The following is a 12,107-nucleotide window of genomic DNA, read 5'->3' as shown; positions in this document are numbered from 1 at the left end:
AAAAGAAAAAAAGGTTTAGAGATATACATAAAAAAAAAAGTTTCAAAAAAACATAGTAAAAAGTAATGTGCACATAACACCCATATACTATGAGATTAGTAACATATATACTCTATTGGGCATTTTCGGAAGAATAAAATAGCAAAACAGGTATTATATCACTAATTTATGTCATGATGGATATTTTTGCCAGACCCATCACCACTACCAACAACAACAACGTATTCCACCACCACCCAAACTAGTTGTAGCACAACACCGATTTGCTCACATCACGATCGCTTGCTCAAATGATGAATCGCATTTTCGATCGTCAGGTCGTAACAATTCGGGTTCCAAAAGGTTCCATTTTTTGCTCTGATGACATTCTTTGCATGTACAAAGATTACGCCAATCAGGAGAGTTTTAATGGCAGTCACTCTGATCCTGGGCTTGAAACCAATTCCCCCAAGTTACTGTGCTTATAGGCTCTTGTTTGACTTATATTGATGAATTCGAGTGTCTCGTGTGGTGTATATTTTGGGGTTTGATGATCTGTAGATATTGTTTGAGGTTTAACAGTTGTTTATGCTTTGCCTTTTTGATTGAATGAGATCATTATAAGCTTGATGTTGGGGCGAAGCAGTTAATTCATTATTGCCTCAAGTGGGATCAAAATTGAGTTGTGGTGGTGATTGACAAGTAATCGCAAATGGAGCTTCACAAAACCATTTTGGCTTTGCGCATTGGTTCTAACGGAGCTTATATATATATATATGATTCTTCTTTACTTACAATACCAAACAGCATGTCATAGTATTTGATACAGTATTTTATCCATGTTAGATAAATGATCTAATGAAGAGCTTCTGCACAAACAATGGCCTTACAATGCAAGCATTCATGGGGTTGCATTGCATTCCAAAAGAGGAACGGAGGCTTAACACCGGTCTTGCCATATCTACCTACAAAATTCCTCCCGTGTGAGGTCACAGTATAACTAGAATCGCTCTTCATAATCCCGTTAACTTGGAGTTGCTTTTCGAGGTCTTCACATATAGATAGCCAGGGTGCAACAGAGCAATATAATCTATAAGTGAGTTCAGAGTCTTGCTATTTCTTAAGCTCACTGTTCATTCATACACTTCAAATTACGAACCAACTTAAAACAATGACACTGTAAATATACAATATATATGTTTCCCAAGTGTCCAAGTTGGCATTTTATCACATGTTAGTTGTTCTGTTATTCATTTTAAACCAATAATGCATTTATTCTCTGTATCTTTGAGCTATCGAAACCAATATCAGAGACAGAGAGAGAGATAGAGAGAGAGAGAGAGATTTCCTAATTAGATATGACGGCTGACCTGCTACGATAGGATCCTGTAAAGATGAAATGTGTGTGCCTGCTTCTACAAACTCTCATGTGGTCAGTAGAGATTATTCCACATCTAATCTATCATGCTTTTGCCAATTCACTAATGTGTTGAAAGTGGCTTTTACCAGGTGGAATGAAAATCATATCTTCCCAGCCCGAGTTCTTCTCACTGATCTGGCATTGAACAACAAAATGACATGTATTCCAATATTAAGAACCAAAAAGAAAACAAATCACCAATTCAGTTAATCCAGAATTTCGGATCCTATTATACCTCCATTTTCTTCAAAACATCTTCCAAACTTCCCACCTGTTGAAAGCAATAACATATTACATTTTCACAAAATTCACAACTTGCAGAGAAAAGTGGTATAAAGCACAAAAAGCAGGATAAAAGTGTAGCCTGCGCAGATCCAATATAACGATTCCAAGAAGTTCGCGGAATTTTCAGCAATAAAAATAGCATCTATATCTCCCACATTGTTTTTGACACAGATAAGAATTTCAAACATAACAAATCCACTACCAAGTGAACACAGAAACCATTTGGGCAATCAGAAAGTGTTCATGTGGAAGTGTTAGGATGTCTGGCAGGGGGATTATGAAAAAGAAAAAAATAGCAATAGTGACAGAAAAATAATGGCAAGTTGTGGTACCATAATGTGTTGAGAAACCCCAGGTACTCTGGATGCCTTAGAGACTGCCGACAGTTCTTTCTCTATGTCTTCCTGTTTCGGACACATGCAAACTATAAACAGTAAGCGCCATACTCATAATTGCATCTTATAACATGTTAAGAGTTGCCAACAAGCTGTCTATAAGAAAGCTCAATGGTTCAAACAAACCTTTCGGAAATAAATTGGACAGTAACGTTTATTTTTCTTCTTCACAACCAGTAGGTCCGACTGTCGACAGAAAAATACTCATGAGAACACAAAATCAAACATATATGACCCATTTGGACAGTAATACAACTGTCCTACTGAGTGGTGCATAGCCAACAATGTGGGTGAATATAATCAGGTTATCTCACAACACATATAGTTCGTACAGATCACATGTGTATGTACAGACACACTTGTGCATATTTTAATGCACTTTTAACGGAATATAAAATTTAGCTCTTTAAAGTAAAATATGATTTGGCTAACTAGCAATAAGTGCAGTCAAGTATGTGAATCACATATAAGAGCCAAAGGAATGATGTAAATAGGCACCCGTCCACCAAATATGCAGAAATAATTTTAAAGTGCTGTAAGAATTGTGAGAATTACTTTAGTTGATTTTTATATACATGAGTATTGATTGTATAATTGTGAGAATTACATTAGTTGATGTATATGGATTTTAAAGTTTATAATCAGTTTAAATGGAATTATTTTCTTGTCTTAGAAATTGATTTTTTTTTTTTAAAAAAAAAAAATTGAATTCAAATCATTCTTATTTTCTGTGATTATTGGGATGATAATTATGCAATGGTTTTAATTGTTTACACAAAAAAGTATTTTGATAGTTCATGCTTAGGGAAGACGGGTTGTATTAAACCTTAGATTATAGTTAGGAAGACAATTCGTGCTAACCGAAAATGAGCTATACTTAGTAATTGATTGTGTAAATCTTCTTGACAAGATCATTGTGTGGTTGATGACTTTTAAAATACACATGATGATTATTTCCCCAAATTTATGATAATTGGCCATGATTATGAGGTTAGTGGTGAAATCAATCCCCTAAGTTCCTTTCTCTTGATACCTATTCTCTCTTAACTTAGTTCAATTTTAGTTTTCTTTAATTTCTTTGCAAGTTAGAAGTTGAAAAACACCAATCAATCTTTCTCTTGAACCAAATCGAAACCAATTTCATACTTAACAATTCCAACAAGGTCCTTGAGGTTCGACACCCTCAATATAACCCTATCCTACAAGGATTCGTTCTATTGTGAGTGGTTTTATAATTGAAAAACTCCACATCAGTTACAACCTAATAAACACTCAAAATGATTTTCCTTCATGCATAAAATATGTGGTAACAATTAATAAGGTGCATTAATATGTGTTACGAGGTGACTATTTGAAAAGAATACACATTACAAGTAATTAGGCATACCTGGAAGACTGGAACTCCATCAAACCCACTTTTGATATCCGAAGCTTTCAGCTACCAGACATTAAACGTAAATGTGAGCCACGTATAGTATGGTTTCGCTGATAAATCAAACATGCATCAAATACTTGTGTTAAGACAGATTAGGAACAAGCTGCTGTCTAGACACCCTTCTAATGTGGTATCTAAGGGTCATTCTGTCAAAACTTCTCTTTCAAAGAATATATTTTACCAATGGTCTTCCTCATGTGACCCAAGACACCACAATTTCTAGCCCATCTTTGAATAATTCAGAATATATCAGAATAAGGATTGACATTCATAAGGAATAAATACAATTACCGAGTAGAACATGAAAACTTGTTACAGATAGACAAAATTGCAAGGACACTTCTACGAAGGTGTCGTTACCTCCTTTAATATGTGGCTGATGCCAACACTTTGTGAGCACTCTTAGACTCCTATATGACACCTTGTGAACAAGTCCAAAATTTCATATTAAGTTTCATTATTCTTGGATGCATGGGCAACACATCTTAGGCACTCCCAACTTAAAGTATCCACATGACCCCATTAAGTGAAGCATACAAAGAACACTTCTAAATATAGCACAAGAATATAATCGTAATCACAAAAATATAGTAGGAGACATATTTAATATAATAATCTTTATGATATCTGCTTAACGTCATCTTCTACATTATGCAATTCTTAAAATTGTTTTATAAGATAAATATGCAATAAAAAACATATTTCTCTCCAGGGAAGAAAAAGCCAAAATGCCTGCTAATTCAAGTGCTTCTTATTCAAGTGCTTTGCCAACTACTTCCCCATCTTTGGGGCATCAAATTGCTCTAGAAAATTCAACTTATATTTGGAAGAAATTGAACTGCATTTTTTCTTGGAGAATACATAATTTTAAACATAGCAAAAATCACACAATGGTTTGTCTTCACCCAACATACTTTGAAGTAGGACTACTTTTTGATCTAACATTTCAATTAAAAAGAGAAGTACTGGAGTGATCTGTAAACAAATAAAGTAGTACTTAATCTGCAAAAGGTAATGCATTTGCTGTAACACTTGAATTTTAATCCACCAATACAATAAATGAATAAACTTAAAATAGATAAATATCATTCTATTAGTAAGAAGACTAGAGTTAAATCACACATTAGATATGGTCCATATGGAAGATAATGAATGGACAATATATCTGATCAATAAATTTGCATGCAAGGAATGGAAAATGTTAAATGATATGAGCTATCATTCCACTAAATTTTATCACTATATCTTCTTTTTGCAATGATGCAAGCATGACACTATAAATAAGGGTATTCTTTTCACTTTACATCACATCAACACTATTTTAACTCATCAACAATATCAGTTGACAAGAAATAGACTAATAGATGACAGCTATGAAGCACAGATATGTACACGACACGACACGACACGGATATAGCAATCCAACAAATTTCCAAAAAACAAGATGTGTATGGCAAGATACAGCAATAAAATAATAATATATTATATTTTCATATAAAAAAACTAATTTTTAGACTACAACATCCCTTAGCAGACATTGGATCTCCCTCCTCCTTATTCTTCTTCTTTATATTTCGCTCTCTCACTAAGTTGATGAGTGTCAGATTAGTATTGATCTAGACTTATAAGACGTTTTTGTTTTATTTTCTTTTAAACAATGAATGTTTTTATTGTTACAATTAGCCACTTGTTATTTATGAAAATATTTATAATTTTGCCCAGACGTATCCCATAAGTATCTTGTCGTATCCCAACCAGATCCAATTTTGAAAAATAAATAAATAAATACAATTCTGGATACTTTCTAGCTGTATAGGACACATATCAGACCGTATCCGTAGCATATCCGTGTTGGTTACAAAGACTAATGTGATGAGAAATATCCAATCTCTTTCAAGTTGCAAACTCAGCAGCTGGATGTGGCACTAGTATAGCTTAAAGTGATTCAATTTAGTTAAAGGAATGCCATTAGTATAACCTGCACAAACTAGGAAACACATGTAATACCAACCTCTAAAGCATTCTTTATTTGAACAGGATCAGGCAAAAACCGGAATGCAATTCCTTCAACTTTCAACATGTAGACCTATAATTTTAAAGGAGAGGAAAAAAGAAGAAATTAAACGAGTGAAGATACTATGAAATAACAAAATAGTTAAATAAACCAAGGAAATAAATAACATGAATATAACTGCACAGCATTACAGCAAGCTGCCACACTTTAAAGCAGAATGAGTGGCTTATAACCTAAAAAGATTTAGTCCACGATCATTTAGTTAACAACAAATTTAGTTAACGACAAATTGTTCTTTGTTTTATTTTGTTTTTTTCCCAAAAAAATTATTATAAATAATATCTAATGAATAATTTTTTATACTAAATAGCAATTAAGACTGCCAAATATATGCAATCCAGTACAGTATTAGGAAGTCAGAATATATAGCCAAGTTACTATCAAAGAGCATTCCTTATTCATTCTGTAATTAATGAATATCAAGGAGATTACTGAATACGAATCAAAGAGAAGGCAATTGCTTAATGACATTAGGGCTAAGTATTTCATGGGTAATGGAATTCAAATTAAAACTTAAAAGTTACATGCCCGCCAAACCGTTTATTGGGACTTTTTGTTATGCTTATAAACACTTTTAGCACAGCCACTTTGAATTTCAAGCCATTTTCAAAGAAATCCTCTAGCATTTTGAATATTAGGGTTTAATCCACAAGCTACAATGTTTGCATAATAATTGAATGATTAGCTAAATTTTTCTCACAAACCATCAAAACCCTAATAACATAAAAATGTAAAAACTGAAATGAAGAAACAAAATTTAAAGACTGAGACCTGATCAAGTGTAATGGGAACAACCCTAGCCCCACTTCTCAGCTCCCTCTTCCGCAACCGAACCTGAATGCCAATCCATAAAACCAAATCAAATAAATTGTAATTCAAATATATACACAAAACATGCGCACGCACATGGATATATATATATATATATATATATATAGAGAGAGAGAGAGAGAGAGAGAGAGAGAGAGGTAACTTGAGCGAGAAAGGCTTCGGCGTCTTCCTGGCGGAAGCAAAGCAAGCCAATGGATTTGAGGCTATTGGGATCGGAGACGAGCACGAACTCATTATTGGAGTTGCTGACGGTGTAAACGGCCGTTCCGGCGAGGGTTTTGGCGACATGGTCGGAGCTCAGAGCAGTATCAAAAGCATGCTTGCCCTGACGAGACTCCTGCTGCGACACCGATGCAAAAGGTAACGAAGAATAAGACGGTACCACCGGACGTGAACGCTTCTGCGGCGGTGGAGGCCAGTTAGCGGCGAGGTGTCCGGCGAATCGCTTGGTTTCTTCGAGTCGACTCGCGAGTTCGGCACCCAGTCGGTGGCATTGTTGGCGGATGAAGGATGAGAGAGAGAGGAGATGATTGGGGGGGCCTAACGAGGGTTTTGGGAACTCCATGGCACTGCCAGGAGAGAGAAAGAAGAGAGATGAAACGGTGCTTCGTTTCGACACCGATGTAAGTCTGAGGACTGTAAATTATGTCACGGCTAGCGAACGTATTGACTAAAATGTCCCAACCAGTTAAGGGTATTTTGGAAGGCTATTGTGAAATTATACGACCATAGTGGGGGTTATTTTGTGAATATATTTCAGGTATCAATTATCAGCGCGTGGGGATAGGAGATCTATGTATTGTGGGCTGGACCAATTTGAGTCCAATTTGTTCAGTATCCAAGTTGTAGGCCCAAATTAAATGACACACTTGGGCTAAAAGTGGATCAAAACTAATTATTGACTGGATTCACTTGGGAAGTGGATCAAAACAAACTATTAACTCAATGGAGTTGAGGTAGTGACTATGGGTATGCGTAATTTATAATTCTGAAAACAGTTTTTAGAAATTTAGAAAATAAAGAATAATTTTCACTGAAAACAGTTTTTAGAAATTTAGAAAATAAAGAATAATTTTCAGAAAATTATAAAAAATTGTTTTATGAAAATAGATATTTTTATTACTGAGTTTTCAAAAAATAGTTTTCAAAAAATTAAACCAAACAGAATTTTTTGTATAGTTTTCTATTTTCAGTTTTCTTAAAACAGAAAACTGTTTCAATAGTTACAAACCAAGCAAGTCCAATTCTTTGTTTTTTACATACCTCGCAAGGTCGGGGAGTGGGAATGAGAGAGTGTTGGGGAATCAAACTTGGGCTCGCAAGGTCGAGGGAACAGAGAGTACTTCTACCAACTAGACTACCCAGCGACTAATATTGCAAGGTGATAAGTAAGATATTTTATCCACACCAAATAAAGTGACTTGTTAATATAATTGTTATGTTATTTTTGATAACCGTCTTTTTTACACTTGGATCATATTCAAGTGTCACTTTACCTAGTGTTGACAAAGTTTCGTACCCATCATCCTCTGCAAAAGATTATTTTTGGCCTTTACATTATATACTTCATGAATATATGATTGATTTTTTTTTTTTTTTTTTCCCTTATAAATTCAGTTCAAATATGACTTGAACTTGTTTGGATTGTTCGACCTGAGGCTTAATATGAAGAATACAAAGACCACTGAGTAGGTCACGGGTGCTTATTACAGTATCAAATTTCTGTCTGTCTGGGCCCAACCCATATATTGTCAAAGCCATGAGCTGAACCTACAGCCCAGCCCAATTGGCCTAGACCAATTACCATTCTTACTCAGGAAAATGATATTTGACCGATTATTTTGGTAGAAACTACTTGGCCTGTCCAGCTAGGCCACTTCCATCTCCATTTCTTTCTCTCTCATCTCTTCTCTCTCCTTTCTTTCTTTTTCTCGTTGTATTTTTCTCTCTAATATCTCTTTGAAACTCTTTGAAATTTTTTTACAGACTATGAAAAATAATATAATCAAACAAATAAATACACATATTTACCTTCAAAAAAAAAAAAAAAATTACACATATGATACAATATATATATATATAAAAATATATATGAATATGATATGTGATATGAAGTTGCAACCATATACTTTTAAAATCAAAAGTTCTTTCTCTTTTTTTTTTTTTTTTTGGATAATTAAAAGTTCTTTCTCTCTTGAAGTTAAGATGGTAAGAAATATTGTTTGAAGTGACGAAACGAAGAGGGAGAGATTTGATAACTACCAGAAGAGAAGAACTTAGCCTAGAACTTGACAGCCTAGGAAAGATGAATCTACGGATACGTATATTGTTTCTCTTTTTATTTTCTTTCCTTTTTTTAATTGTTAAAGTTGCTTACCTGCCATGTGTATTTTGTCAAACTAATCTGCCAAAATCATCGGCCCATCTATCACTACCCTTCCTACTAAATACTCCGTAATTAAAAAGGACAATATCACCAATGGTTTTGTAATTACAAATGATGTGTGTATTTGTAATGAACAATACTTAGCTATTACTTATCATTGATGTGGACCAATCACAAATGCACATATAGTCTGTATTACAAAAAAAAAAAAAAAAAAAAAAAAAAGCGATAAATAAGAAAATCACAAGGGATGGTGTAAATTTATTCCAAAAAAAATACTTCTTTATTTATCACTTTTAGTTTTTGTAATCACAAACTATGTGCATTTTTTATTGGATCATAATCGCTGTCAATAGGGATGGGCTACTCATCGGTGAGTAGTCAAGTATTATTCATTTGTAATTAGACAATACTTGGGTATTTATGGTGAGTAGGTCATCCTAATGACAGCTGATGTGATCCAATCATAAATGCACACATAGTCCGTGATTGCAAAATTAGGAAAGTGATAAATAAGTACAATAGTTTTTTTTTTTTTTTTGAATAAATTCAATCAACCCCTTTGATTTCCTTATTTATCAATTTCTTGATTTTGCAATCACAAACTATGCATTTATAATTGGACCACATCAGCATTAAGTAGAGATGACTTACTCAAATTACATCCCTACTCACAAGTGCGTAAACAAATATTGTCCTTTATAATTAGACTATATCAACAATCAATAGAATCACATACACCGATAAGTAGTTAAATATTGTCCGATCAACAAAAGCAACTTCTTTGTGCTCAATTTTTTTGCTTTAGGTTCAAGAATAAAGATATGTTTGGCAATCTGATTCCTGCCTCTGGTAGGCAAAAAGAAGTGATAAAATATGTTCTCCTTTACTCGTACCAAAATTTGGGAGGAAATTATCATTTTATTACATCAATGCTGCTGAGGTATTCAAATGACAACACCCCTGGTGAAGTGTGTCAATAAAATGTTTAAGAACCAATACCTATCTTAATTATTGACTGGGGATCGAAAAAGTTTGAGCATCCAAAGATAAACTTTATGGGGAATAGTAACCCTACATTAAACTCTTCATCAAACAAAAATAAAAACTAATAAGGATATTTAGATTTATTTCTCTAGCCATTGAGTCTAACTTAAGAGCAAAATTTTTTTTTAAAAAAATAAAAATAAAATTTGAGTGAGAATTTAACTGCAGGATTGTTTACTAAACCATTTTGGATGAGTACGAGATGAAAAAAACTTAAATGAAAATATGAATCGAGAAAAAATCCCCAAAACTCGTCTTGTTGTCATCCCAAATTTTTGACATATTCCTCGGTCCTCATGGTTATATTTGTAATAATTGGAGTTATAAAACAATTGTTATATTCTTGATCTAGAATTGCCTAACTAGTTTAGTTAGAATGATATTGTTATCAAATATATACATGCATCTTTTGATCATATATTCTTAAAGATGTCGATCCTAGCACTAGAGTAGGAATTAGTTTTACTTTAATTTACTAATCAGCACTAGTACTAAAGAGAGAAAAGAGACCACATAAAAGCTGAAAAAAAAAAAAGAAAAAATTTATTGGTCCTACTGGTACAACTTTGTAACATTATAAGATGGTCTCACTTAAATTGTTCCTAGCTCCAAAACCCAACCTCAACAATATTGAAGCAAAGTGAAAATGCCAATGTGGAGTAGTACTATTTCTAGAGGTGTAAGTATGTCTGTTTCTGAAGAGAAATTGAAGGCGATTCTCAAGAAATATGACACCAACGGGGACGGCAAGCTTAGCCGGAAAGAGCTGAAGGAGGCCTTCAAAAGCCTTGGATCGCGTTGGGGCAGCTGGAGAGCTAGGCGTGCGCTTCGCCATGCAGATGCTAATGGAGATGGATTTATCACTGAAGAAGAGATGAACGAGCTTGTCAAATATGCTACCAAACGGGGATTTGCTATCACGGGCTAGACTTTGTTTCTGTGATGTAATGAAGAGTCTTAATATATGTTATCTATTTTTTATTTTATTTTATTTTTATTTTTATTTTTTTTGGAGATCTCAAAGCAACGTGCAGCTTTCTTATCTTGTAATGGAAAAGCATGCGTAAGTAATGTAAGATGTGATATCTAATTTTTTTAATTAGCTAATTTCAATGGCAAAATTATTGAGAAACGTGCAAGTTTTAAAATTTTTTTGAGAGATTTTGATTTATAGATCTTGATTCATCACATAGAGACAAGTTTTATACAAAAATAAAATATGATGTATCATTCAATTAATGGATTGAATACTTACATCAAAGGTCTGAGCAAACTTTTAAATCTTTCCTCTAAAGTGAATGTTCTCATTTATTGTAGATCCCTTAGTAAGATGCCTTCTACTTGGATCTCAATCTTTTTGGTAGTTATTTTACTTTTAGGAATCACTCATAAGCCTCCATGAATGACCTTGGAAAACTAGGCTTGTGGGAGCCTCCATTAGATGAGAACATTAACCCTAATCTTCTAGAGAGAGAAAATATATTCCTTTTTTTCTTCTTCCAAAAATCACAACCTAAAATATATACATAGACCATGTATATATAGGCAACATAAAGATAAAGAAAATGAAATAATAAATCCCTCTCAATATTTAATTCACATGTCTCAAATCTAATAAGATTCCAATATCAAGTTAGGCTATGAGTGAGAATCCTTTGGGCTTATTATTTTATTGGCTATAATGAATTAATAATTGGTCCGGTTCATGGACCCAATTCAATTAATTCATAAATTAATTTCTACTCCACTAAAAGAAATTAATTGAACTCCAATTAAATAATAAATAACCTCTAAGTCAATGTTGCACTTTGACCCCTCTATGCATAATTAGTTATCAGATAAATAAAGCCATCAATCCGACTACTTAATTAATATATTTATTTTAGTACCATTGATTATTTCTGGCTTAATCACAATAAAATATTTGTTTGACAAAAATAATAATTTAAATAAATAAATATATAATAAATTATTTTGTCTAAAAACACATGAAGGCCTTCGAATTTACTTTGTGATCAACTATAATCAATACAAAATAAATATAAGTAGCAATAATACAAATATTGAAAAATATAACCCTCTAACTATTACTTACATAACTACCCAAAGTGTCGGTCTAAGGATCCCGAATTATCCGCCGAACAAATCAAAATAATTATTAATTAATAAAAGAGTTTATACTTTTCTCATACTTAAGAGTCAAATGACATGACAGTGATAGAGAGCAACTGCATACGACGGTTCTCGCAATATAT

General features: G+C 33.3%; 1 protein-coding gene across 1 annotated transcript; it reads right to left on the bottom strand.

Annotated features, from left to right (window-relative positions):
* Positions 1–1,142: 1,142 nt before the first annotated feature.
* LOC132278547 (protein TIC 22, chloroplastic) lies at positions 1,143–7,058 on the bottom strand. The gene is made up of 8 exons (XM_059780360.1): positions 6,562–7,058; positions 6,360–6,422; positions 5,526–5,600; positions 3,467–3,517; positions 2,206–2,265; positions 2,017–2,088; positions 1,635–1,670; positions 1,143–1,534 (listed from the first exon to the last, which is right to left on the bottom strand). The coding sequence occupies exons 1-8, from the start codon at positions 6,982–6,984 to the stop codon at positions 1,442–1,444; spliced, it is 873 nt and encodes a 290-aa protein (XP_059636343.1). The 5' UTR covers positions 6,985–7,058; the 3' UTR covers positions 1,143–1,441.
* Positions 7,059–12,107: the final 5,049 nt, after the last annotated feature.

This window comes from Cornus florida, unplaced genomic scaffold (assembly GCF_030987335.1).
Source record: "Cornus florida cultivar Cherokee Brave unplaced genomic scaffold, ASM3098733v1 CherokeeBrave_3.0.0_Hap2_Chr10, whole genome shotgun sequence".
Taxonomy (NCBI): Eukaryota; Viridiplantae; Streptophyta; class Magnoliopsida; order Cornales; family Cornaceae; genus Cornus; species Cornus florida.
The sequence above is the reverse complement of the archived record's forward strand: the minus strand, read 5'-3'. Positions and strand labels throughout refer to the sequence as shown.